The 27038-nt window shown below is 49.1% G+C and overlaps 13 protein-coding genes across 13 annotated transcripts; 5 read left to right on the top strand and 8 right to left on the bottom strand.

Moving 5' to 3' along the window:
- Positions 1–529: 529 nt before the first annotated feature.
- On the top strand, positions 530–1150 carry N7484_008872 (SDR family NAD(P)-dependent oxidoreductase; the record flags this gene model as incomplete). The annotated part of the gene is made up of 1 exon (XM_057119259.1): positions 530–1150. One exon carries the CDS (start codon positions 530–532, stop codon positions 1148–1150), a length of 621 nt encoding a protein of 206 aa, XP_056968814.1.
- Positions 1151–2035: 885 nt separating this feature from the next.
- On the top strand, positions 2036–2617 carry N7484_008873 (DUF1993 domain-containing protein; the record flags this gene model as incomplete). The annotated part of the gene is made up of 1 exon (XM_057119260.1): positions 2036–2617. The coding sequence occupies one exon, from the start codon at positions 2036–2038 to the stop codon at positions 2615–2617; it is 582 nt and encodes a 193-aa protein (XP_056968815.1).
- Positions 2618–3302: 685 nt separating this feature from the next.
- On the top strand, positions 3303–5037 carry N7484_008874 (uncharacterized protein; the record flags this gene model as incomplete). The annotated part of the gene is made up of 3 exons (XM_057119261.1): positions 3303–3835; positions 3903–4277; positions 4356–5037. 3 exons carry the CDS (start codon positions 3303–3305, stop codon positions 5035–5037), a joined length of 1590 nt encoding a protein of 529 aa, XP_056968816.1.
- A 282-nt stretch (positions 5038–5319) lies between these two features.
- N7484_008875 (uncharacterized protein) lies at positions 5320–5919 on the bottom strand (the record flags this gene model as incomplete). Its single annotated transcript, XM_057119262.1, has 3 exons — positions 5320–5676; positions 5731–5828; positions 5883–5919. The coding sequence occupies 3 exons, from the start codon at positions 5917–5919 to the stop codon at positions 5320–5322; spliced, it is 492 nt and encodes a 163-aa protein (XP_056968817.1).
- Positions 5920–6301: 382 nt separating this feature from the next.
- Positions 6302–7096, top strand: N7484_008876 (PKS/NRPS-like protein biosynthetic cluster; the record flags this gene model as incomplete). The annotated part of the gene is made up of 1 exon (XM_057119263.1): positions 6302–7096. The coding sequence occupies one exon, from the start codon at positions 6302–6304 to the stop codon at positions 7094–7096; it is 795 nt and encodes a 264-aa protein (XP_056968818.1).
- Positions 7097–7352: 256 nt separating this feature from the next.
- Positions 7353–8165, bottom strand: tpcG (oxidoreductase tpcG; the record flags this gene model as incomplete). The annotated part of the gene is made up of 1 exon (XM_057119264.1): positions 7353–8165. The coding sequence occupies one exon, from the start codon at positions 8163–8165 to the stop codon at positions 7353–7355; it is 813 nt and encodes a 270-aa protein (XP_056968819.1).
- A 301-nt stretch (positions 8166–8466) lies between these two features.
- Positions 8467–8973, bottom strand: N7484_008878 (nuclear transport factor 2 family protein; the record flags this gene model as incomplete). Its single annotated transcript, XM_057119265.1, has 2 exons — positions 8467–8706; positions 8767–8973. 2 exons carry the CDS (start codon positions 8971–8973, stop codon positions 8467–8469), a joined length of 447 nt encoding a protein of 148 aa, XP_056968820.1.
- A 292-nt stretch (positions 8974–9265) lies between these two features.
- Positions 9266–10216, bottom strand: tpcM (methyltransferase tpcM; the record flags this gene model as incomplete). The annotated part of the gene is made up of 1 exon (XM_057119266.1): positions 9266–10216. One exon carries the CDS (start codon positions 10214–10216, stop codon positions 9266–9268), a length of 951 nt encoding a protein of 316 aa, XP_056968821.1.
- A 1093-nt stretch (positions 10217–11309) lies between these two features.
- On the bottom strand, positions 11310–17042 carry tpcC (non-reducing polyketide synthase tpcC; the record flags this gene model as incomplete). The annotated part of the gene is made up of 4 exons (XM_057119267.1): positions 11310–12626; positions 12794–15160; positions 15224–16625; positions 16690–17042. The coding sequence occupies 4 exons, from the start codon at positions 17040–17042 to the stop codon at positions 11310–11312; spliced, it is 5439 nt and encodes a 1812-aa protein (XP_056968822.1).
- Positions 17043–18415: 1373 nt separating this feature from the next.
- On the bottom strand, positions 18416–18885 carry N7484_008881 (DUF4267 domain-containing protein; the record flags this gene model as incomplete). Its single annotated transcript, XM_057119268.1, has 2 exons — positions 18416–18699; positions 18768–18885. The coding sequence occupies 2 exons, from the start codon at positions 18883–18885 to the stop codon at positions 18416–18418; spliced, it is 402 nt and encodes a 133-aa protein (XP_056968823.1).
- Positions 18886–19740: 855 nt separating this feature from the next.
- N7484_008882 (TPR repeat protein) lies at positions 19741–22320 on the bottom strand (the record flags this gene model as incomplete). Its single annotated transcript, XM_057119269.1, has 3 exons — positions 19741–20792; positions 20844–21449; positions 21702–22320. 3 exons carry the CDS (start codon positions 22318–22320, stop codon positions 19741–19743), a joined length of 2277 nt encoding a protein of 758 aa, XP_056968824.1.
- Positions 22321–23562: 1242 nt separating this feature from the next.
- N7484_008883 (uncharacterized protein) lies at positions 23563–24066 on the top strand (the record flags this gene model as incomplete). Its single annotated transcript, XM_057119270.1, has 1 exon — positions 23563–24066. One exon carries the CDS (start codon positions 23563–23565, stop codon positions 24064–24066), a length of 504 nt encoding a protein of 167 aa, XP_056968825.1.
- Positions 24067–24270: 204 nt separating this feature from the next.
- N7484_008884 (threonine/serine exporter family protein) lies at positions 24271–26550 on the bottom strand (the record flags this gene model as incomplete). Its single annotated transcript, XM_057119271.1, has 1 exon — positions 24271–26550. One exon carries the CDS (start codon positions 26548–26550, stop codon positions 24271–24273), a length of 2280 nt encoding a protein of 759 aa, XP_056968826.1.
- Between the last annotated feature and the right edge of the window lie 488 nt (positions 26551–27038).

Consider the following 27038-nt stretch of genomic DNA (forward strand, 5'->3'; position numbering starts at 1 on the left):
CAATTATTATCATTTTTTGTTATTGCGTTGTAAGACGGTTTTGCCATTACTCAGATAGGTTATAGAAGAATAATACAATCCTAGTTATAGCCCGTGCTTTGTCATACACAGTCAGAATTCTTCGTGAAGTGCTGTACCAACCCATCTCCAATAGCGTTTCGTGCGTGCATCTCATACAGCGCTTACTACAAACCAATACTTGTTCAATTCTCAGCCTACAAACTCAGAGCATGGCCTTTGGGAGGAACGAACAAGCCGTTTAGAGAAGATCAGCAATGCTCACCTAAGTAGGGATATCTTCTAAGATGGGATCAGTCATTCTTATTATCCAACAAACTCGTAATGCATAACTCGGGGCAATCAACCAGACGATGACAAAACAAGCCGACCCGCGCGGAATTAACAGACTTCCGAAGGCCGAGCATGTTTTGCGCTAGAAATAGAACTTTTTAGTTGTATATATGGCCTGAGACGGGACATCCCCGGCGTTGTTCGTAACTTCAACCCACCACTGTTATATTGCATTACGATGCCTCCAATTTCTGGTCAGTCACTCCTCGTTATTGGCGGCTCGTCTGGCATAGGTGCTGCTGTCGCCAGGCTAGCTGCTGAGCAAGGCGCCCGGGTGTCCATTGCGTCGTCCAACCCTACCCGGGTGGCCAACGCCGTCGCGAAAATACAATCACAGGCGTCAATCCCCGACACGCACATCCGGGGATACACCATTGACCTCTCCCTGCCCGACATCGAGCAACGCCTCGAGGGGCTCCTCGCCCAGATCACGGCCGACTTCCGGCTCGACCACATTATTGTCACGGCAGGTCGAGCTGCAATGCTGCCTATTACAAAGGCAGACCGGGAGTATATGCTCGGCCAAGCCCAGCTGACCATTGTCGTCCCTACCTTGCTCGCCAAACTCGCCCCACGTTTTCTCAAGCCGAGTTACACCTCGAGCCTCGTTTTCTGCGGTGGCAGGCTCGGTGAGAAGCCCATCAAGGGATGGCCGGCCGCTGCTGCGTACGCAGCCGGGCTGGACGGGTTGACTCGCGCTCTGGCGCTAGATCTCGCTCCTCTCCGGGTAAACGTCGTGCACCCTGGTGCGACGGAGACAGAAATCTGGGGGCCTACACCGGAGGAGCGGAGGGGGTGAAGGAGTTCCTTGCTTCGACGGCCTTGCTGGGCAAGGTCGGCGCACCAGAGGAGGTGGCTGAGGCGTTTGTCTATTTGCTCAAGGATTCGAATATTACGGGCACCAGCCTGCATTCAAGCGGAGGGGTGCTGATTCAGTGACTTCAGTGCAGGCTGAGGGGAAGAGCAGGGTCTGGGAGGCTAGCCTGAGGGTTATGATCTACGGACTGGTCCTTAGCCGGTTAAGATGAAAGATAACATAACATAGTAGGTAGTGAATTGATTGTGTTGAGAGACTCCACATATGACCATATAAACTGAAAATGTCGCTCATGAGGCATTTTTGGCCAAACAGTTTCATCAGCTTGGTTATTATCTGGTTTTTCCCAAATTGGTAATAACATATAGGTCTCATTTTATGTCTTTCTTCACGATGCTATTTAGTGACATCATGCATACAATAGTAACCATAAAATCAGAAATCAGCTCTAACTAACTTAGTGCTAGACAGCAAGAATCTGCTAGGTTAGCTTACATCTTGCATCTAGCAGGATTGTGTCAAGTAAGAACATTCTCCTGCCCGAAAGATGATCTGCACATGGCCATTTCGGGAGATTTTCATGATTTCCAGCGATCTATGGTGCAGGCAACTAGGTATATCCGACCAGGGCTTGATTTATCAGCTCGTGATTTGTCAATAGCCCGAGGCAACCTTATTGGTCAATGGCGACACTTGATCCAGACTGAGGTACACGTAGATCTAGCCTCAGTATTGACAACCAGAGGCCAGTTCATAGATAGAAAATACTCCCGCTTCAGGCCGCCGTCCTGATCCTGAATTACTCACTCTCTGCGTTGAGAAACTATCCCGAATTCGCATCTTACATTTTTTTTACCATCATCCGTAATGGGTCCCGTTCCATTCTACGATATCAGCATCGGCAGCTATACCAAAGCTCTCCGAGTTCTTATTCGCATTCTCAAGGTGGCCTCGAAGCACCCAGATGTGGCCACCTTTTTGGATTCCCGGCTTGCACCCGATATGTACCCACTACTACTTCAGGTCCGAATCGCTACCAGGCATCCTGTTCGTCTGGCAGAGGCCTTGACTGGAAAGCAGCTGGTCCCGTGGAGCGAGACTGGGACCAACTGGGGCCAGCTGGAGAAGTCCTGGCCAGAATTGATTGCGCGTGTGGAAAAGACACTGGAGATCCTGGCGCAAGTTGGACCCGAAGAGGCTGAGATCATGGCCGGCGACACCAAGCTACCCATGCAGATTGGCCCCGAGGAAAACGGTGCTGACGCGTTTCTCCAAATGCCCGCTGCTGAGTTCACAATGGCGACTGGCATGCCTGAAACCCTCTTTCATGTCTACATCACTTACGCGATTCTCCGGTCCAAGGGGGTCAATCTTGGCAAAAAGGACATTCTGATACCATTCCTGCCCGATCATGTCTTGAGTGAACTTCCAGAAACGCAGGCAATTTGAGTGGAGGGAGGGGAGTAAGGGCTTGGGGGCAGCCCTAACCGTCGGATGGACTGCTCTAATATAGATTCCCCCCTTCAAATAGGCTGTCATTGGACTGGGCTGACTTGGAGGATCGGTATAATGTAGCCGCCGGCATTGCTTTTCACTAGTCAAGGCCATAGAACTGGAGAAATAGTAATGAATGCTTGTTCTCATTATTTGCTTTACTTTTTGCGTTCTTCATCAATGCTGATATACTAGCGCATGAAGTGCTACATCCGGTTCAAGATCAGGGCATCACCTATTGGCCCGAGGGAGGACGACGCTTAAATCTTTCCGAGAGGCATAATCAAGTAATCAACGTGGCATGATGAAGCGCAGATAATAGACAGCAATGCAGCGATCCCCCGCTCCCTATTGGTCTCGGGCGATTCCTCCCAACCATTTTCTCAGAGTGATTACCAATACCGACGTTCATGCACGGTCTTTTCGGTAGATACTGGTTTATCTTCCGTGCGAATAACGGACTTCGGTGGTCATTGTCACCCCAAATAGCCTCGTAGACTCTGACAATAAAGTCGCCGTGTATGCATCTGTTGGGTATGCATATATTGACATATTGGACCGCTTGAACAGCCTTTTGATTTGTTGCATCTCACACAGCAGACCTTCATGAACAGTCTGCCCATCTTGTGAAGAAATTATCATGGCTTTAGGCGCGCCCCTTATCTTATCTCTTGCCGTTGTTGGCTGCTTGTCCATTTACAAGGCAGTGCTATGGTTGCTGTCAACCCGACGGCCACCAAACTATCCCCCCGGTCCTAGGACGCTTTTTGGCTTGGGGAATATTCACCAGATTCCACTGTCGTTGCCCTTCTTGAAATATGACAGCTGGGCAAAGGAGTACGGCCCCATTGTCGGGCTGAAACTCGGGCCTGAGAACATGATCATGCTGAATGACGCCTCCCTCATCTACGAACATATCATCAAGCGTGGCCAGCACTTTTCTGAGCGGCCCCCGCGGTATATCGCCCAAGAGCACATCCTGCCAGACGCGCGGAACACGTATAGTCTTTTCATGCGCAATGATTACAGCCGACGGCTGCGTACCATCACCAAACAGTTCCTCGTCGGCGCGGGACTGTTTAAGCTGGCCCCCATGCAGAAAGCTGCGGGGACGCGTCTCATCTATAACCTTTTCCAGTCCAGTGATGACTGGATGGAACATATTATGCAATGGTAAGAAGCATAATTTGAAATCTCCCATCCATCTCCAATCCGTTAAGTACTAACATAATTTCTGAAGGGGTGTATCGACGCCGGTTGCTATGCTGAGCGGAGCCCCGGTTGAAGACTTGGGTGAGAACTGGATACACGATTACCATTACTCGCAGGGCCTGATGGAGGAGCTCGTCGATCCTGCTAGTGCCCCTCCGGTCGACATCTTCCCTATACTCCGCTGGGTGCCGTCTTTCTTCGCCGAGTGGAAGCGCAAGGCGCCGCTGACACGCAAAGCTCTGCTCCATGCCTATGGAGTCATGATGAAACAGGCTAAACAGCCTCGTCATGGCAGATTCCAATCACTCATCCCCAAACTCCTCGAACAGTCCGTCGATCCATCCACTGCGCCCGACGGCCGCTTCACAGAACAAGAGATTAAGTTGATGATGGGTGGAATGCTGTATGTCAAATTTTTAAATTTTTTTTCTGTTCTTTATTCTTTTTTTGGACAGAGCCCCAGTGCTGAACAAGGATACAGAGACGCGGCCGTGGACTCTTCTGTAGTCACCTTTCAAATTATCCTTCTCGCACTGGCCGCCCACCCAAAGGCCCAGCGCCAGGCCCAAGCGGAGATCGACACCGTCTTCAAGAGCGGCACGGCTCTACCCGACACTATCGACTTGGACGAACTGCCGTATCTCAACGCCTGTGTGACTGAAGCTCTGCGGTGGCGCCCAGTGTCTCCTCTTGGCCTGCCACGAAAGGTCACAGACGATGAGATCGTCCTGGGATACCGCATCCCTAAGGGCTCGACCGTCGTCCTCAACCAGTGGTCCATCCAGCAGGATCCGGAGTTCTACGAAGACCCGGATCGCTACATTCCAGAGCGGTTCATTCAGGACCAATTTGGCGCTAGAAAGGGGATTTCACAGCTAGGACGGAAAACGCTGTACACTTTTGGCGCCGGACGCAGGGAGTGCCCTGGAAAGGACTTTTTCTTCCAAAACATGAGACTGGCATTTGTGCAGATCCTGTGGGCATTTGATATCGTCCCGACTGAGCCGTTGCATGTTGACATTCACAATGGGTTCACATCTTCTGTGGTGCTGAGGCCGAAGCCGTTCAAGGTTAAATTTGTCCCGCGGCGAGCGAATTTGGATGATATCCTGCTTGAAGAGAAGCGAAAGGCTGACCTTGAGTTCAAGGATATTCTTACCTAGGGATCGATCGAGGTGCTGTGGTGGTATCATCCTTCAGTGGTCGAATGACGGGTACTGAAAAACTTCTTCCAAGTCAAGTTTCTTGTTTACATTCTGAAGTAGTTGAAAACCCAACTAAATTTGAGAGCAAATATATGAGTTTTTTTCAAATAGTTTAAAACCTAGATTGATTGAGCCCTGCCATCTATACGTGGAAAGAGGATCTTAAGTACTGGGAGCCCGTGGGTGCGCTTGTGTCAAAATCCTGCAGTCTTTGCTTAATAGAATCAAGCTAGACCATAACTAATGGTCAGCAAAAATCTTCTCAAGATCATGCTCATCCCATCGAATCTCCGGCTTGAGCCCTGCAAACTTCCAGTTGCCATCCACCTTCCGGAACTGTGTCGTCGCCGCGCCATGGGCATGACCCTTGTAGAGCACCTCAGTCAACGAATCGTCGCTGTACTTTTGGTGGGCAACGCGCATTTGGTGATAACCCGTCACTTTGTCCCCGCTGGTCTGCACCCACTTTGAGGCTCCAATGAAGTGCTGCGTCTTGATGCGTGCGTTGCCGAGGAATTTTGGGCTTGACGCCAGCGCTACAAAGTCGTCGGCGGGCATTGATTCCCATTCCTGCCCCATGACGGAGCGGTAGTCAATCTACATTATTAGATTAGGGGGTCCATTGTCAAAGACATTTGGGAAACTGCGTACATGGAGTGTTGGGGCGATGCACTTGGCGAGACGAGTCCAGTCCTTGTGGTCATAGCTTTCGGCCCATTCGAAAAGTGCGAATTGACAACCCGCGACGTCTAAGGTATTGCCTCAGTTAGGAATGTGTCATGAGCCAGCAGGACAATCCATACCTTCATAGGTGGGCGTTTTGTAGTTGACTATAGCCATGATGCTGTGTCAGAGTATTGATTTTTTGATTCTGGGGTGATTTGACAATGCAGGTGCATCCGGTGTATGGGATTCCTGCTTAAAGTGTTTTTCAGTTTCTTCCTGGTCTCAACTCTGCGGAGGAGTAATCCTCCTGACCCACTAATTAACAAATACTCCGGCGTCGCGATCTCCCATCCAATGCCCCGAGGTCGACATCCCGAGACAAGGTTGCTGTGTCGGGCGTCGGACATGCTGGACTCCGCGATTCCGCGATGCTTACTTTTGGTAGGTTTTAAGAGGCAAAATGCCGTTGGTTGCTTCTTGATCTCTGCAAAGAGACTCTCTTCACCGTCAGATCCTGTCTTTTGGCTTTGTTACCTTCCCATTTACCCACGTCAATATGTCAACTCCCTACATTCCCGGCCGTCTTGACGGTAAAGTGGCCCTCGTCACTGGATCTGGTCGTGGAATTGGAGCTGCAATTGCCCTCCATCTGGGTCGCCTCGGCGCCAAAGTCGTCGTCAACTATGCCAACTCGGCCGAACACGCCGAAAAGGTCGTTACCGATATCAAGAGCTTTAACTCAGATGCTGTCGCCTTCAAGGCCGACGTGCGGGATGTGTCTCAGACGGCCAAGCTTTTTGACCAAGCGATTGCGCACTTTGGCCGTCTTGACATCGCTGTCAGCAACTCGGGCGTTGTCAGTTTCGGACACCTGAAGGACGTGACAGAGGGGGAATTCGATCGTGTCTTCAGCCTCAACACGCGCGGGCAGTTCTTCGTTGCGCGCGAGGCGTATCGCGTGCTTGAGGAAGGTGGGCGCATTATTCTCACCTCCTCCAACACGTCCAAGGATTTCAGCGTCCCCGAGCACTCACTTTACTCGGGCTCCAAGGGCGCCATCGACTCTTTTGTGCGCATCCTCTCCAAGGACTGTGGTGACAAGAAGATCACTGTCAACGGTGTTGCGCCAGGGGGTACCGTGACGGACATGTTCCACGCCGTCTCGCACCACTACATCCCCGGCGGAGAGAAGTTCACGGCCGAGGAGCGTCAGCAGTTGGCTGCCCACGCCTCCCCGTTGCACCGGAATGGCTTCCCCGAGGATATTGCCCGTGTAGTTGGATTCCTGGTCAGCGAAGAAGGAGAGTGGGTAAATGGCAAGGTCATCACCCTGGATGGTGGTGCGGCTTGAAAGGGATTGTTGGACGATATATATGTACTTCGCAATTATCAGTTCCCATTTCAATGTCTAGAAGCAGATGGAATATACTTCGCAATAGATCTTATTTGCACATTATCCTCGTTGTAAAATCACCCACGTGTGTTTCTACGGGGGTTTTTGATTCCGCGCAACTTCCGCTAGTTGATATGGGATTGGAGGTGGGCATGGAAAATACATATGTCAAAATGGTATATATTGATACCTTCCTACTACTAACTAGAATATATCAACCCGGACCTGTGTTCAAAGGGAGATACGGGTGTAGGAATGGGAAGAAGTGCCGTAGCAGACCCATGAAGATGCACATCGGAGTGCCTGACGGGAATTTAGCCTTTCCATTCACATTCACTACGCTCACATCCCTCATTTCATAACTGCCAGTTTCATCATCTGCTGCTTCAATCATTGCAGCGGCAAGATCTAGGTACGACAGGGGGCTGTCCTCGTCAGTGAGGCTCAGCGCATGGCCTCGCTGGATGTCGACTGACAGAGCGCCTGGCTTGATGAAGATCGTCGTCAGCCAGTCCTCCTGGGAGCGAAGAAGCTTCTCGGTTTCGATCAAGTCATTGTAGACATGCGATGCCGAGCGGAGCAGGATCGTTCGGAGCAAGGATGGGACGTGACGAGAGAAGTGGTCATCGATGGTAGCCGACGACAGGAGGATCAATTTGGGCAGTTGTGGACTGTCTTTTCCCTCGCTTTCCCCCAAGCTCTGCTTGAGATTCTGGAGTGATGCAACGACGGCTGTAGCTGTGTCTTGCGCGACGCGACAGCCAGGGATGTTATCGTTTGTCGAAACAACCAGAAACACAGCCTGGCAGTCGCGCAAGCATGAGGTCAGGAGCTCGACATCATCGATGCTTCCTGTAAAGATCTTGACACGTCCTCCTGGTTTGACGTCAGGCAGAAGCCGAAGAAGCTTGGATTGGTCGCGGCAGTATGCGTGGATGTTAACACCTTGCTTGTGGAGGAGGTTCTGGATGAGTGCCCTGCCGCAATTTCCGGTCGAACCCAGGACGGCGTACGTCTTGAAAGCCATACTGTGCTCTCGTTACTGCTCACATAGAATTTGGTAATAGTATTGCCAATATATGCTTGTCTCAGTCTTAAAGAAGGCAGCTGACCTCGGCGTGTCGGCGTATAGGGATAAGTACTAGTTTCAATGCTACTCTCCGTGCCCCGCCTAGCATTCATTTATCCCATGAAACATTTCGGGGTGTCGGGCAATTTTGCACCAATTCTTGATCGGCATTGCAATTCTTGATTGGCATTGAGCTTAGTATTGAACTTGAACTGAGAGTACTATCTATTGAGAAACTTGTAATGCCAACTGTTCACTGCTACTGGAGTACCCCCTGGTCTACCAGATACTTTTGGAATTTAGGAAAGAAGTGTTGGTAGAATCCAGAGTCCACCATTTCTTCCAATTGCTTCACCTTCAAGCCATCCTTGGTCAGGGACAGGAAAATGGCATACTCGTTCGTCCATTTTTCCCCGGGGATAGGCGTGTCTGCGGATGAGGTCGCATAGACTGCAGCTGTGGCATTCGCCGTGTCGTGGACGATATGTTTGATATCCAACTGGCTCCATGGATTAGTTTCGTGTTGATATGAATTTTATTAAAGCAATGTGCAGCCTACCTTCCAGTTGGTGAGGTTATTCACAAGCTTGGGGTAGAAGAACTCGGCGTGGCCTCGGGTCCGGCGTGGCTGCTGCAGCGACAGAGGGAGAAGCTGCTGCTCAAAGTCGTCAGACCAGAGGTTTATAGTATCTTGAGCGTTTCCATTTTCCCATGCGGCCAAAAATCTGTCAATGGTCTCTCTCTGGATATGGACGGGAGCAGACATGGTGATGTTGTTGGTAGATGGTGAGTAGTGTCGTGTCAAGCGAGATGGAATGCGTCGAGAGGACGCCGGGCACCTTTCGGGACATATATATATATTTATATATCTACATAATATCTGGCTATACATACACTTCGGGCCATTAATCCGGACAGTCACAGTGTCGGAGAAATGGATGTCCGTCCTAGTACTAACGCGCCGTCGATTTGCTACGCTCTGGCCACAAATGGGTACTCTTGGTATAGACACATAACGCAGTTGCTTGTAACCAGTAGAAACAACGTATTATCAATGCTTATTTCTTTGTTGCTAGGATTATGGAGACAGGGAAATATCCTTCGACAGGTCTCCCGTCAGCAAGTAACTCGTCCAACTCCTTGTAAAAGTCTGTGAAAACATCGGGAAACTGCGATATGAAAGGAAACGACCCAAAGTGCTCCTTGACACCTGCCAGGTCGGTTTGGAATATCCATCCATCCATTTTTTCATTTTTCCTGGTGTCTCCCACGGCGTAGTCGGGTTCATTGTTTCGGTGTGCGAGTTCTGGGGGCAACATGCCTTGGATGCCACCATGTTCCATGTTCACATATAGCCGTATTCGGTCCACGAAGATGTCTTCATCAAGAGGGGCAACGTTGTACGTGTCTTCAGTCCGCGCCATTACCTTGATGATCTGGTCCGGATCATCAGACCCTTTGAGAAGCTCCCTGCCGCCTTGGTGGCTGACTCGTTCCCACAAATTCTGTATTTTTGGGTCCCGAAAGCGTGCAGGACCAAAAATTGATGCCACAAAAGTGCCACCCGGGCGCAGCTGACGTGCAATTTTTGCCATGGCGTCGTACTGAGGGTCTGCGAAATGCATCACGTTTGCTGCAAACACCATGTCCACGCTGCTGGCCGCAATGTCCTCGACTTCGTCCAGCGCGGCTGTCCGGAAACTGAACCCTTCCTGGTCCTTGAGACGTTCACTGGCGAGGCGAATGTTCTCAGCCACAATGTCCGACACTATGACATTGGCGAAGCGAGAGTGTAGTCGCTGGGCGTAGAGCCCGTTGCCGGCGCCTACATCGTGAACGGTGCCGAAATTGCCGCCTTTGCTCTGGTGGTAGCCGAATATGCAGTCCCAGAAGGCCTTTGGGACCTGTGGACGCCCCCGAGAATAGTTGTCCCAAAATTCATCGTCTTGAGCAAAGATCTTGCCGGGGGTATCCATGGCAGGTGGTGGTGGGTGTGCCAAAGAAGCCATCGCATTCGAGATGTTAGATAACAAGGGAAAGCTATCTGGTGAGCCTTAAGGGGCCATAAAGCTGTAGCGTTCAATAATAATGACCAAATCACCATCAGCCTCATCTTTTGAGGGGAAATGCCTAGTTGCATTACCAATCTACCCCGAAGTAGACACCAGTCGGGACAATTAATGCGGTCCGGAATAATACGGGGGAAAGCTGCATCGGCATAATCAAAATCCATGTCCAAAGCAAAGAAAGATTGACCAAAATCTAATTCTATCGTAATAGGATCTTTCAGTCTATTGAATCGCCATTTCGCACCGCAAAAAGAAGAGCATGGAGCGCGTCCATATTGTGAACGAATTTTATGCTTCTTAATCCACAAAGCTCAACTACTTCATTAAATACAACAGTTAACTAGAATCACAAAATATGTCACTATTTAGTCAGAAGTATTTCCCCAAATCAGTTTTCCGGCCTACCTCATCAATTAAACATATTCTCTAAACAGTTCACCACACCACCATTTTCTTACTGGAATTATATACAATTACTTCTAGTAATCAATATCCATCTGGCGCACAGAACTGTTTCTTAGTATTTTGAAGACCTACCCTAAGATTTTTAATCACAAGTAATTGTCTCGTCGCCCTTTATACTAACACCTTGATTTTTACGTAAAGTATTACTCACCATAATTCTGGTACATACCCCTAAAGGTACTATTAAATATTATTATATCTTCCTCTTTAAATAGGCTTTAGATATACATTAAAAAGTCGTTGTTTTAATAACGTGTAAATGATGTTGAAGGGGGTGAAAAGCTCAGTGAATGCTTCGGCGGGTCCTCCATATTTATATATAAACTTTCAAACCGCTCTGTTGTCACTAAAAAGCTATATAAATCTTTACATTATTTTCTCAAAATACTTCTCTAGAATCACGGACCAAAGTACAATCTTTTGAAGCGAGCCCGCTCAATACTGAGTGGTACATACCTTCCCAAAAGTTGGTTGTTGGGTTGACCCTACTGGACCCGCATTTGGGGAATTACTCACGGTCCCCATTGTAAATCAGATAACAGAAAAATTCAGACTCAATTTGACTCATCTAACTGTAATACTCGTCAAGCCACTCGCGCAAATCTCCAATAGTCTCATAGTCCAAGAACAGGCTCCCACTGACTTTAACGTCCAATTCCGTCCTGAAATTTTCCGAAATTACCAACGACATGAGACTGTCAATGCCCAAGTCGGAAAATCGAGCTCCATCCTCCATATCAGAGGCTTCTAGACCGGCCTCCCTCGCAATGAGCAGGATGGCTCTGGCAGAGATGCTGCCAGATGCAGCCGTAGCAGCAGCATTGTTGGACTGTCCAGCGGCAGCGGTGGCTACAGGTACAACGCCCTTTGACGGAGCTGGCGTAGCGGGCATAGCGCTGGCTGGCTTACTAGAAGGAGATTTGCTCTCCTCATCATTGCGTTCTGGGCCAGAAGCATGTCCATGGACAGTCGTCTTTGGCGCTGGTGGTGGCGCTGCTGACAATGAAACAGGAGCTGGAGAAACAGTGGGATATGGCTTGCCTTCAATCGCAGCCATCTTGTCCGGTGGTGAGAAGAAGCGTTGAAGCAGAATGCGAGGATAACGGCGGAACTGGATGCCATTAACCACACCAACGATGATGTCGTCGTGCATGACATACACGTCTCCGAAATAAACCGTTGGATCCTCAGCTGTTGGAATCATCTTGACATAGGACCGATACTTGGCTCCCGGGGTAAGCGGTTTTGCAAATCGCATTGCGTTCCAACCAGGAGTCACGCAGTAGTAGTTTTCTGCGTCCATGCTATCAGAGCAGTTCATGATGAACCCAGCTAAGTGTGCCACACTGTCAATAAAGTATGGCGGAACAGTCCAGACGCCGCTTTCCTTTGTGGTAAGCTGGATATCTGCAAATCCTTCAAGTTCATGCATTACTACCGATTGCATGCCGCGATACTTGTCAGCGTAGTTCACCAAGTTGCTGGCGAAGAGGGTGTAGGCCATATTACGGGAAAGGCGGTTAGCTTTTCCTTGTGCTGCCAGGTCCTCAAGCACAATGATCCGGCTATGGATGAGGTGCGCAATAGGAGCCCAAGACAAGAGCCACTGGGACGAATCTTCATAATAAATATTGGCTGTGGCAAATGGCTCGTCGGCGTTGCCATCGTTGTCCACGTTTTGCCATGTCAAATCGACCACACCTGAGTGAATATCGGCAGTGGTGGCAGTCACACGGAACAGCTGAGGGATTTTCGTGTTTGTCTGAGCAACTAAGCCCTTGGTGACGACAAGATTAGCAATGTTGATGTTGATATTCTTGGCTCGTGGATTCAGCTTGCGGTGCAGATAGCTGCCAAGGGTGTATGCAATATCGGCATGGATGGACTAAATGAATCAGAATTAGCAAACTGTCTGGCCAAATTTCGACTGCCAACAACCAAATTAGAGACCCCTAAGCTTAGCTGTGATGCATGGGTCCAATGCCATTACCGCCGAGTCTTTCTTGTGTTGAAAGTAGGGGGGATATTTTTGTAGATCGGGAATCAACTTACCGATGTGACCACACCACATTTATTCATGCTGTGCCCATGAGCTGCCGCCAGGAGATCAGCCTGCATAAGGTCTGACTGCATGACTACTGTACCAGTAGATTCATTGAAAGTCTCCTCTATGATCTGCTGCACCGTCGTGGTCTGAATCTCGCTGGCCGGCAGCACATTTGGTGCAGCCTTAGCACTGGCAGCTTCCTTATCGGTGTTATAGAATGTATTCCCCTTGGTTAGGCACCAGTCACCTTTATACTGGAGCCAGTAGTTCTTTTCGTTCCACGCATATGTTGGCAGGTCGATGAGGCGGAGCCTACGCTCGAACGGGCGATGGAACTCGCTCCAGCTAACTTCAATACCAGCAAGGTGTAAAGCAGCCATACTCTCAGCCATGGTTTTCCAGTTGTTCTCGCCGCGGCGGAAAGATGGGATGGCCAGCTCAGCGGATGGTATGGTATTTTTGACGAAGTTAGTGCAAACAGGATGCGGCCCGATTTCAACCCAGATAGTCTCATTGCTTATGCTAGAAATTCTCTGTGCGTTCTCCAGAGCAGTCAGAAAGTCAACAGTCTGCCTGGTAGCCTGGCGAACGTAGTTTGCATTCAGGGTCTTGCCATCAAAAATAACTTTGCCGAGCAGGGGAGAGATGACTGGCACCTTGGGATCCTGGAAGATGACACCGGTCGTGACAACGGCCTCAAAGTCGTCCAAAATAGGGTCCATTTGGTCTGAGTGGAAAGCAAAAGCAACGTCTAACTTGATACAGTGGTAACCGGCCTTCTGAAGTGGGACTGCAACGTCATCCATCTGGTCTTTAGTACCGCTGAGCACTGTATCTGAAGGGCCATTAACACAAGCAACTGTGTATGGCTTGCCCTCTGAGCACGTCTCTATCTGGGCAACAGCAGCGCGAACGGCCATCATGGTATGGCTGCCAATCTTGCACTTCTCTTCCAGCATCTTAGCTCTGCGTCCCACCATGAATATGGTATCACTGGCCGTGACAACTCCAGCAATGTGCATCGCAGCGTACTCGCCCAGGCTATGGCCTATGACCACGTCTGGCTTGACTCCGAGAGAAATCCAGTATTTGGCCAGAGCAATTTCAGAACACACCAGCGCAAGTTGGGTAATGGTTGCAGAGTGAGCATGGTCTTTTGCGTGTGACCCATCAAGAGCTGGAATGAAAGACGGGAAGCCCTGGCCCTGAGCGATTGAGTCAAGGTGCTGAATATGCTCTCGGAAGATAGGGACATCGTGGTATAACTCTAAATTCATTGACTTGTGTGACGCGCCTTGGCCAGTGAAGCTGAATGCAACCGGCGGAGGGCCAGATTTTCCAACAGGTCTGATTAAATCAATCTTCGCCAAGGAGGAGCTCAGGTGCTTTTTCAAATTCTCCGTGGTAGAGGTAGCAATTGCTACGCGATGAGTGTGATGGTAGCGACGAGCAGTTGTAGTATACGACAGGTCAGCCAGATTGATATCTGGATTTGCATCAAGATGGGCAATCAGGCGCTCAATATTTCCAGCCAGAGATGCTTTAACCTTGGCCGAGACAGCGACGATGTACGTCTTGCGCGGATCCGTTTCTGTGATTTCTCGAGCCGGCGCCTCTTCCAGGACCATCATTGTGTTTCCACCAGCAGCGCCAAAGTTGTTGATCACAGCCAGGCGCTTCTTTCCAGGGATTTGCGGCCAAGGCGTCATTTCCATTGGGATATGAAGATTGCGTTTATCAAAGTCTTGGGGGAACTTGGGATTTATCTCTGTCTTGATTCCAATATGTGGCGGGATGGCGTTCTTCTGGAACATCAAAAGTACCTTGAGTAACGCAGTCGTCCCTGCAACAGACTCCCCATGGCCGACATTTGCCTTGACGGCGCCAATATGGAGCGGCTGGTCCTTACCACGACGCCGGGTGAGCGGGGCATACACCTCCATAATACCCTTCATCTCCTCATGATCCCCCGCTTGAGTACCAGTGCCATGGAGCTCAACGTAGGACACGTCCAAGGGATCCACACCAGCCTTTCGAAGTACCTGCCGAGATAAGTAGGCTTGGTGGCCAGCATGGGGGTGGGTAATGGAGACTGCTTCTGCTGAATGGTTTGTACCAGCACCAAGAATAACACCCAGGATGTTATCATTATCAGCTTCCGCGTCGTCGAGTCTCTTTATTACCACAGAGCCAATACCATCTGCACGACAGTATCCGTCAGCGGTGCTATCCCATGTCTTACAAGCGTTATGTCCTTTGGTGAGGAAGTGGCCGTTGCAAAGTCCTGTGAAGCCATCAGGATTTGTCAAGACGTTGACACCTCCTGCAACAGCGGTATCCACAGCGCCATTCCAAAGCGCCTGACAGGCGACCTAAGACTCATTGTCAGTATTTTGGAATCCAAGATCATGAAGATCAATATGAACGATATGTACCTCAATCGCCGCAAGTCCGGAGGAGCAAGCTGTATCGATGCTGTAACTGGGTCCAGCAAACTTAAAGAAGTAATTGATACGGCCCGGACCAAAAGCGCGGCAACCACCTGGAATATAGTAGGTGCCAACTTCCTGACCTTGATTCACTTCACGGTAGTCGTCCGCAGCTTGGCCATAGAATGTACCAATCCGCTGTAACTGCGTGGCGGCAGTGCGGTTACCAACATAGCCTGCACGTTCCAGCGCCTCATAGGCCGTGACAAGAGCAAGACGCATTTGTGGATCAACAGCCTGGGATTCACGGGGGGACATATTGAAGAAAGGCGCATCGAATAAACCAGGCTCATCAATAAAGCAGCCATACTGGGTCATAGTTTTGTTGAGCTGCTTGCCGGTTGGATCGTAGTGCGTGTCAATGTCAAACCGATCAGCCGGGATTCGACGGGAAACGTCCAACCCTTTCTCTAGTATCTCCCAGAACTTCTCAGTGTTTGTCGCGCCTCCAGGCAGCCTGCAAGACATGCCGACGATGGCGAGCTTAGCCTGTGCCGGGCTGCGTGGGGCAGCATCTCCGGGTGTGACTTGCGTGAGCCAGGTCATCAGATTGTTGATTGTGACTTGAGGGCGTGTAATGCTACTCTTGATGGCAGTCGTCAAGTCGTTGAGAGGAATAGAGTTACCAAAGCTGTACATAACCAATTCCGAGGCAAGAGTGGTCTCGAGTCTCTCGACCACGCTATATATGACATGGTCCCAAAAGATTGCTTTAGTAAGGAGTTCTGAAATCACAGCTTCAAATAACTCTGTGGCATTCTTGGCTCGGTAGTATTGACCAGTGCTGGTGGAGTAGATTGGTATCCCCGGCCACGACTTTGTCAGAACTGTGTTCAATGAGCTGCCATTGACGATACACTGCGTATCCTGCAGGCTGTAGATATGGGGCGCATGGCAGAGGCCGCCGTAAACTGGAATGGGAATGTACTTTGACTCGCGGAAGAACTCGGACGTGACGAATAGCGCCTTTAACCGCGCTGGTGGTCCGCTCACTGTAACAGACGTCCGGCTGACAGCGCTCACAAAGATCTTCCCGGTGGCAGGAATCTCGTTACGAGCATATATCGTATCGAGCTCTTTTTGAAGGACCGCAGGTTCGACATTATGAACGACATATGCCCAGGTATCTGGACTCTCTGACAGCTCACGGGCCTCCAAGTTTGCAGAGACACCCTGGACATGAATGCCAAGGCGGAAAGCCAGCCGCACCGCATCTGCGCCCGCCTGTGGCAAGTCTGCCAATGTCGAAGACAATGAAATAGCAGTCGATGCTAGTATGCCAAGGCCAAGGCCAGCAAGGCTCGTGTTTGCCAAGTCACTTAGATCTTCAGGACGGCTCTCTGCATATCTGATAGTTAAGGGAAGTTAGTCACCACCATGTCAAGCTGCAAGCTAATCGGACATCAACTCACCCAATGTAAGTTGCCAGTTGAACTGCAATAAGCAACACTCCGTCTACGGCGCCACAGATCAAACCTTCACGAAGTTCTGTGTTCTCAACCCAGCTGAAGATGGTCTCGAACGGTGAGATTAGATCTTTAAGCTCCGTCGGTAGCTGCCGAACTTCATCCTTGATAGCCCAAGTGGCCTTTGATATGAAATCGGCCAATATCGGGTAACAACTCTCCTTACTGTGGTTGTGCAGGCGACGAAACACGCCTTGTAAGTCATCTTTGGAGAACTCGTTGCTGAAGTATACAAGCTTCAGCTTCTGGGTGTCCCGGTCGGGCTCTGAGCTTGGTGTGCTAGTATATTCGGGCGTCATAGCTGATGACCAATGCCGGAGACAAGACGATAACTGGTCCTGACGGGAAGGTTTTTGTGGATAAGTCAATCTCTGGTCCTGGTGAATATAATGAGAGCCCTAGACCTTGAGAGACTGGGGGAAGGGCTGGGTTAGGAGAACGCATAATAAACTGGCTGCTCCAGGGTGTTGAGCGCGGCCTATAGGGCATATCAGCGAGCTGTCGATGGCTTCGGGGGGTGCAACAACCACCGATCTCACTCAGCCCCCAAATCATTATCGCTCCGCGATTCACCCGGCCCCGAAATGCCCGTCCTTCTTCCCGACTGATACGATCCGAGGGTAGTTTTTGGATTGATCAAAGCGAGGTTGATCTCTTACGATCCGCCTAATTCCATGCTGATCTGAGAGTAGCAACGCTTCGCTCAAGTAGACCCTCGGTATATTGTCAATTATTGTCCAACTACAGTCAACTCCCACTTATGGTACGGCGGGTTATAGAACACTCCCGGTTATAGTACACCATCCGCTTGGATGAACCCACTTTTCCGGGTGTTCCCATACAAAACGCTATATAATGAAGTACCTAATTGATAATTCTCGTAATGATAATATGGTATAATTTGATCAATTTTTAGACTATATTCGAGGAGGATATTATATCCAAAGATGAATCCTATGGGTATTATGTCATCCTCTCACTTATTGTACCTCTCACTCATTGTACACAATTTTCTTTGGATGGTGGGGTGTACTATAAGTAGGAGTTCACTGTATCAGCATCGCTGCTCTTGCTTTACGCTGGCTGGTTGGCTGGCTGGTATTGTCTAATTACCGCTGTCTCTCTCTCGGTCTAAGCATAGCTGAACCGACTGCTGTGTCGGCTCCAGGGGGTTTTATGGATTTCAGTAGGATCCTACAGTATTATTATGTATTCCGTTCCAGTCTCCGTGGCCCTTTTGCACCAGCTGTACCTTGCTTTCCTCTGAGACGAAAATTCGCTCCCCATCTGACAAGTAGATCTGACGGCATGCATTAGTGTAATACTGTTTGTTCTGAATACCAAGAGTTATGATTCTTTGTTCATTCAGCAGAAGTAATTAGGGAGCTATAGTTCATAAATATTGAAGCCCGGACAGCCAACTTGGGGACTTTTTGTCCGAGACTTGCAGTTGTTTCTATTTTTTGGCCTATCTCATCTATGCACCCAATCATTCCCCCTGTACATCCTCATTCCACTCCAACGGCCGATTGGCTAATTATACTCGGCACTTCTCATTACTAAGATGTGCGGGAGCGGAGTCTGTGTGGCTTCTGGCGAGGGCTTCAGAAAGATGAGGAAGGGCTTGAGGCCTTGGTGGTTCCAACCCCTGGATCAGTTGCAAACATCCGATTTATGGTGCTGCTGATTGGATCAACAGAGGACCCAGCACTAGCAATATAAAAATGTTCCGGATGTGCATTCCCTGGCTTTGTCCGTGTGGGTGCTCGTAAAGAATCTTGGTATCCGCGATGCCTGCCCATGTCCAGCATAGGAGGAATATGCCCAACGCCTTTCGCTCCCCTAACAACGTCAAGATCCAGACAAAGATTCCAGCACCAAGGTTACGACCTGTCGCAGAAGGAAACAGAACAACATTCTCCGAGGTTGCAGTCGGAAGGCCAAAGAATTTTGCCACTAGGTCAGGCCAGTTAATGGTGATATTGGGGGTTGGGGACGAAAGAAGCTAGTTGTTGCGCACTTACAGCGAAGAGGATCGATAAAGGTTCCTAATACACCAGAGTAAATAAGGAGTGAGCCGATGATGGCCGTGGCGGCATCAAGGAAGTATGAGTAGAGCAAAGCTGGGCTTATTGCTGACATGTTCGATCTTTGAGAAAATATTTGCTCTGTGCAGAAATATCAATTTGGGAGCAGACGCGTACTATTCGTTTCGGCTGGTTAAAGTATAACGCAAAAGGGGGTGGGGAAATCAAAGCCGTACCAGATATATCATTTCGTGAATGCTCCGATATCACCGAATCCTCGGGGGTGCAAGGCTTTCTACATCGTGTCAGCCGGGGTAATTGAAGGACCCTACTTAGAATTTCTTCTTTACGCTGCGCCACGACACGTTCCCCCCAAAATCTCTCGGTCCTCTCCGATGCCGGAATTCTGGAACAACCCGGTTGCTAGATTGCGTCAGGTTTCTAACCAAATTCAGCCATTATCCATGGGATGGGTTTTTGAAGCCTGAGAAAATGGTATTTTACCCACGAAGGGGATATTATGTCATACTTCGACATGTTAAAATTAACCAGCGGAAAGGATCTATCTAGGCTAGGGAGGTTAAGAGCCCTCGGTCACTTTAAAAAGCGATGAAGGTTTTGGACTTCAAATCGTGCCTTATCTACGAATTTGTCGTGAAGTATGGCTTGTCGCATATCAAGGTGCTCAAGCAAGCAATCATCGCCTAGTATAACCGGATATCTAGAGTCAAACGATAAAACTAGGACCGGCTTTGACAACTGGCTGCGCGACTATGAAGTGAGTAGATTTCATTTTTGTTCTCTGACAGACGTAGAAGAGGATAAGTTCTATCTAACTTGAATTGGCCTCATCGCCCTCCCCAGCTACATTGGGACGAACCTGCTCGAGGCCGCCGGAGATGGGCGAAGTCCGTTGACGGCACGGCAGGCGGTGTGGCAGGCCTGGCGTACCAGTTCCCATTTTCTATCCTCAAGGACTATTAGCAGTATCGAGGGTTGACGATTGGTCCAGTCCCAGCGCGTTCTTATATCCAGCTAGTGCTCGCATATACATCTCCTCCGCCTTATCCAGGTTGCCTTGATCATGGTAAAGAATCCCCAGATGGTAAATAGTGTCAAGGGTGGACATATGGTCCGGTCCTAGCACTTTCTCGCTCTCACCCAGCGCCCGCTTATACATCTCTTCCGCCTGATCCAGCTTGCGTTGGTCACGATATATGTTTCCCAGATTGTGGGCAGTGTCAAGGGTTAGCGGGTGATCCGGTCCTAATGCTTTCTCTCTCCCAGCTAGGAGCTGTAAAGACATTTGCTCCGCTGAAGCAAGCTGACTTTGCTCTCGAAGTAGTATTGAGACACGCGACACCTTATCGAATCGATCAGACCTAGAATTGGAAATTATATCCTCTTTGAGGACAAAATGTGCCACTAGCCGTGTTGCATGACCAGTGTAGCGAGAGAAAGCGACGTAACCAAGCAAATCCTCGTCAACCCCCTCAGTACACGAACTAACGCAGTCAAAGGCAAACCAGTAATTCTGTATATCGATATTCTTGTTGAGCGCTGCTAACGCCCAGCTGTGGATACAATTGTCCATGCTCCATGGCCCTGACGGCTCATCAACTCCCAAAAAGGAGTACTGGGTCAGGATTTCCATTGTTCGGCGGAAAGTCAGCTCGCTTGCCAGCACTATACGAAGCCAAGTAGGAGAATCATCTGAGAGTCCGGCGTGGAAAAGCCCATACCAAAGTCTTTGGTTATCGAAGTATGCTAACAATCTCAGTAGCTTCGCCGCATCAGGGTGTTCCGTTTTCAGATGAGTATATGACAAGTTCAAGGTCGTGTAGAGCCTGCGCCCATAATCTTCAAGTTGGATGGGACGGCCGGCGTCAGTATTCCAGTGCTTCTCATATTCTTGCAGATAGCGCTCAAAGGTAAACCCGGTTCGCTTTAAATAAGTACCAGCAGTGACCAAAACGAGGGGCAGGCCATCAAGTCGCTCGGCGAGACGCAATGCAGAAGGATCTAGCAGCAATATTAGTTTATCTTTCGTTCTAGACATAGTTAGTGACAGACCAGATTGAACAATTTCTCTCTTTGATCGAGTTTGCAATACGGCGAGGCCATCTGCGATGTTCAAAGGCTTGACATTCAGGGTACTCCCAGAAACCAGATTCAGCCGTCGGGTGGTAACCAATACAGCCCCCTGAGGAGCAGGTGGGAAATAGTCACTTATCGCAAATTGGCTAAAGCCATTGTAGTTGTCATAAATCAAGAGCCATCTGGCATTTCTTAAATCAGAGAGCCACAGATGTAGACGTTCCACAATTTCTTCATCATCCAAGATCGCAGAATCTTGTACAGAGAAGACGAAGGAGGCAACCGTTCGAAAACTGTCTTTCAGCGCAGCCTCAGATGCTGCATTCAGCCAAAATACCGAGGTATAAGATTCGCGATAGGAGTCTGCGTAAGCAATAGCAAGTTGGGTCTTGCCGACGCCTCCCATTCCACCGAGAAATAGGCGCTGTTGCTTTCTATGGGCGTAAAGTGGCTGTAGAACTTGTGCGATTTCACTAAGCTCAGAGCAACGACCGACGAAGAGTTCCGGAGCAATATAAGGCGCCTGACCGAGGCAGACGCCAACGCCGCGAAAACTAAAATTTTCCTTTTGCCTCATGGTGACTAGAGAGGACTATCAGCTGACAGACATCACTGGCATTGAATACACAACAAAAGGTACTGGAAGAGAGACTGAGGGGGTTTGATCGGCATGGGTGGTGTGTGTATAGGAGGTAAAACATAGTCATAAGGGAAGATGTCTTGAGTTACAACCCGTGTACAGCCTTAACGCTCCGTCTTGCCCCCATCTGTGGACTGGACGAGCTAATGCTAGTCTGTAATAAAGGAATATGTTCAATTATGTCGGGTCCTTACCGAAATTTAAGTTCAGGTTTCTGACAGACGCGTTGTTGTTGATGTGCTGGTCATTGCCGCTGTTCACATTGTTTATCTGCGTTGCTCCTCCGCCGCTTTTGAGAGCCATTGGGGAGCTTCCTCTGTCAGACACTGAATAGATTGATTTCATCTCTTTGATAATATTATCAAGGTCCAAGTTTTGTCGCGCATTCGCAGATTGGACCGCATGGTGGTTAACAATAACTTGGACGGTTTCGGTAATGGATCCCAAGAGCTCTTCGACCTTATTTCCTTTGCCGAGTCTCCGGAGGATTTGTAAATATCGCTTTTCCCATATATCGCTTTCACCTGGTATGGTTTTCTCAAAGATCCCTCTCAAATTCGATGCCTTTGCACCACAAGCGTCAATTTCCATCTCTAAGGCTAGACAGACATCGCCATGTAATGAGTCCTTCCTCAATTTTAGATGACTTTTGCATGTTTCAAGGATATAGAGAAGGATTGGGAGCCGGCGGCGGATAACTTCGAAGGTTGTAGATAAGTGAATGACATTGTGAGCACTATCGTAGATCTTGATCGAGGCGTCGAGAAGGGAGATGACCGCAGAGATGCCACCGATCACTTTTAAGCCCGACATTCCGGGAGGACTATAGTATGCGCTAGGGGAGCAAAGAGACCTCCTCGAGCATCAATATGTAAATCAGGCGGTGGTACTGGCCCGTATATTTGTAGTTAAATCCGGATCTCGGAATCCGAAGCGCGAGATACGCCGGCTTAAGTAATGAGGGAGAATAGGGTGTCCCCCATATGTCTCGGTCACCTTTTTGCCATTCGCCTACAACCAGCTATCTCAACCACCCGACATGACTAAATTTTCCAGGTTTGACAAAAGAAAGGGAGCGTGCGTGTCCAAGGTGTAATCTGTTTCGAATTTTGCTGTTTCCTCAATATGTTACAGAAATGTGCAACTGCCGATATTATACCATTCGGCCTTTTTACCTCATTCAACCCATCTTTGCCAACCTCCCGACAGCAAGCCTTTTTTAAGCTATAAATAGCACTTCCGGGGTTTTATAACGATTTATTGTTTCGGGCGAATGAACCTGTGGGGAACCCTGAATTCCTCCGTATTATCAGGCCTATAAGAGTGTACAAAGATATAGGCTAGCGTCATCGGTATGTGTGTGCTCAGAGATCGAAGTTGTCTCTAATGGACACCCCAAGGCGCATCAAATATGAACAAGAGAAAAACATTTAACCAAGTTAGTGCAGTCATGGGATATCGTTAGCTCTATTTAACCCTTTAGATTTTGGAACAATCAGGATCCGAGAATGAAGAGAAAGAGGATAATGAAGACATAAACCACCTTTCCAAAGAAATATACAATGTCGATTGTTGGAGGATCGCAGGGAATCAGAACAGAACCAACGTAACAGAGACTAACTGTATGGAATATACTGGATAGCCAACTCAATGTAATTTTCTTTCGGATCAGAATAGGTATTTACATATTAGAAAAATGAGAAAATGAAAAAAAGAACAAAAGGAAGAAATTATTCCTCGCATGTTGTAGACTTAGAAAAGGCTACGGGGGAAAAGCTCACACTAATTTGGCCCCCAAATCACCCAGAACATCATGGACTCCTATTGGTCCGTTCGCAAAATAGATTACAAGGACTGAATGTATAGAGCATGAACTTCATTTAGTAAATCGAGACATCCGGCTATCCGAGTCTGACCATCCTCGGAAGAACAAATATAAAATGCTCAATCCCAGCACTCACATTTCTCGATAAACCAAACTCATTCAACACGTCAAACCCTACCTATACACAACCTGTCAATACCAGACCTTGAAAGGCCAACCTTGAAGGCAACATGACCACCAATCTAAATACAACCCTTCTACTTCAAATCCTCCCTTTAGCAACCAGTACCGCAACTCTAGCCCACGCCCTTCTAGAGCTCCATACCACCAGCGCATTCCTGATCCCCAACATTCGCACGGCATCTAACACCATCCTTCCAACATGGTTTAGACGCGTCTTCAACCGTGCGGTCATTACAGTCGTGGGATTGAATATGACCACTATCGTTACTGCTGCGACGACCTTATATCTTGATTCCTCGAGGAACGAATTACGGACCACTCGGTTCTATTGGATGGGAATTTTGGGTGCGATTGGACATTTGGCCTTTGTACCTCTTGTTGCCGGGCCTGTGAAGCAGGTTGTTGATAATCAGAATAGACGGGAAAAAGGGAAGGAAGGTGATTCGGCGAGTGCGTGGATGGCGAAGTGGGTTGGTGTGCATCGGGTGAGGATGTTAGTAGCGGATTTGCCTGCTTGGATTTCATTTCTTGGGGCCGTGTTGACGCTGTGACCTACTACAACCAGACTGAGGGGACCTTATATTTGCAGAGATAAGATAAAAGAATGTATGCAGTATGATAGATGCTGACAAAATTATGAATGCTCGCTATAAAGTCAAACAGGGCAAAAATGCGAGGGTAGTGATATTATATACAGATATGTAAAAGATCGGACTTTCAGAGATTCATGCAAGGATTGTCATAGATAGCAGCCGTTACAGACTGAAAATAGCACTTCGCTTCTTTCCTTGAGGATACACAATCAGTGCAGCGACGAACAGACCCACGGAAATACCAATGGCCGTTTGGATCATTCCATAGCCCAAGGAAGTCAGCGAGCTTTCATTAGTGGCACTGCTTGCGGTGGAGGCGGTCCCATTAGCGACCTCTTCGGCATATTGCAAGCCGGAAATAATCGACCCGGAAGATGCCAGACCAGATGGCACCAGAGTGAAGATACCCGGGATGATAGCAGCGGCGGCATGACCATGCCATATACGGCTGTACAAATTAGCCAGTAGGCCAATAGTGAAGGCACCGACTGTATTGGCGACTTGGTTGGAGCCGAGCTTTTTAGTACTGAAGTAATTGGTTACGTAGCCGCAGACTCCCAAAAAGACCGTCACAGGCAGCTGTTTAGCCTTGGACTGGTTGAGGAGGGCGGCGAAGAGACAGAAGAGTGCGACGAAGGGGAAGTGCTGGATATACTCGTTGCCCCAGTCTTCGCTCGCGCCAGAACAGGTCTGCTGATCTGTAGCATTGTGATCCATCAATCCGTAGATCGTGGTGCCGACTGTGACACCATATCCAAGGAAGAGGGAGTAGATGATTGTATAGACCAAGCGGATTGAACCGGCGTTCATCTGATGCGATTGAAGTTCCAGACTACTACTCAGCACAGCAAAACCAGGAAGAAGCATGGCGATGGAGGATTCTGCCATGGCAGGGAAACAGAAGACTCGTTCACCGTTGTGTTGGATACTTCCAAACGCACGCGAGAGGAACGAGGTCAAGATGGCTGCGGACACCTCAAGCACATTGGAATAGGTAGCCGACGATGGAGCCAGGATATGCTGCATAATTCCGACAAGACAGCCTAAGAAGAAGATAATGGGAAGGTCAATGGGGCGGGCGCCGAATGAGTAAGGACCAACAGCAACACTAGCTAGACCGGTCAGGAGAACTCGCATCCAGCGTCCATATCGTGGCTTGCGCTGCATGATCTCGTCAAGATCCTGTGTGGCTTGCTCCACGCTGACAATATCATGCACCACATTCTTGTACACATTGTGTGTTTCAGCCAGACGAGAGAGATCCAATCCCTGAATAACGCGAATAATCTTCACCTCAGCAGTGCGTGTGAGTGGGTCATCAAAGGACATGAACATACAACCCGGAATGTACATGAACTGAGCATTCACTTCTAGTACGTTGGAAGTCATCATCATATACTCCTCCAATCGATGCGTCGGCGCACCGTATTTCATCAATGCGCGGCACAGTTGCATGATATACTGTTGCCGCGCCAAGATAGCAGCAATATGCACCGTCAGCTTAACATTCTTCTGGCTCTTCCGCTTCTGCTTCTTTCTCTCCTTCGGATTCATAGGTGCAGGCCCTTCAGCTGCGGGCACTCCAACCCGACCCATGCCCATCGAGGCCGAGATCAGCGAGGAGGTATAAGCGTGATTCGATTCCCTCTTCTTCTTAGCTGGAGTCTTCAACGGCAGATTGAACTTGCTGCCATTTTTGCTACCTGCTTCATTCGGCTCTCCGTTGTTATACCACTTGACTTTTTCTTTCTTTCCCGGTGGCGGTGTTCCACCGGGTGTGCCACCGGGTGTACCACTGGGTGTTGCCGTACCAGGGGTTTTAGACGGGATAGTCTCCGTATCAGGATCCGTCTCGAAAGAAGTTGTTGCAACACTCATCCTGCTTGCACTTTCTAGATTATTGGCATAGACACGTAGCAACTGCGAGAGCACGCTCCCGTTCAATGGAGTTGATTCACTCATATCCCCGGGTGTTGTCGTACCCGAGGGGAGTTCCGATGATGCATTTCGTCGATGATGATGATGAGTCCCCGGTAACCCAAGATGCCGGACTAAAAGTTGAGCCTGGGCGTCGTGGTCATTGGCGTTCAACCTTTCCTCCTCGTCGTGGGCTTGGCGCGCTGCAAAACTTCGGATGTCGTCTGTTGCTCCTAAGTACTCCGTGGAGAAGCCTGCACCTTCCAATCCATCTTCGTCTCTTTCATGGGGGCGGCCCAGCCGCTCGGCTATTGTATAGCTTCGGTCTCGGATGCGTTGGCTAGCGGATCTCCACCGTTGGCTGAAACTCGACGTGCTTGGTTGTTCACTGACTTCATCGCGAATGGCTATTTGTGGGATGTCGGCGTGGTTATGAGTACTTTCTTCGTCGCCTTGTGTGGAGTCTAACGAGGGTTGATGAGGAGATGAAGGAGCTTTCTCCTGGGGATCGGATAGTTCAGGCATGTTGAATTAATTTTCACTAGGCCCGCGGATATACACGGAAAAGGCGTCTTGGGTTACCGCGGACTTCAATGAATATTCTCAGGCACCACGAAGAGTATGTACGTTATCAAATAACAAAGGCGAGCTGATGAAGGATAGAAATGCAGCCGCGAGGACCAAAATCCCACAAACGAGCCAACTTCATATCCTGGGGAGGGAAAAAGAAAAAGAAACAAACTTCATAAAAGGGGGTCAAGTGGGGAAGGCTGTATTTAATTGAAGCCGGGCCAGGACCAGACTGTCTGAAGTCCCAGACCCACGTCGCTAACGCAAGTTGAAGTCATCGGGGAACGCGTCAGTCAAAACCCCGTGGCGCTTCTTTCCACTGGAGGCGTTTTGTGGTTCTTTTTTCTTTCTTTTCGGGGTTTCTAGTTTCTTCTCTTGTTCCTGGTTTGGATCCATGGTTATACTTGGCATAATATTAGGGAGGGGGAGATTATATAACCACA

Source organism: Penicillium longicatenatum (assembly GCF_028827895.1).
Source record: "Penicillium longicatenatum strain IBT 33135 chromosome Unknown contig_6_segment0_segment0, whole genome shotgun sequence".
Lineage (NCBI taxonomy): Eukaryota > Fungi > Ascomycota > Eurotiomycetes > Eurotiales > Aspergillaceae > Penicillium > Penicillium longicatenatum.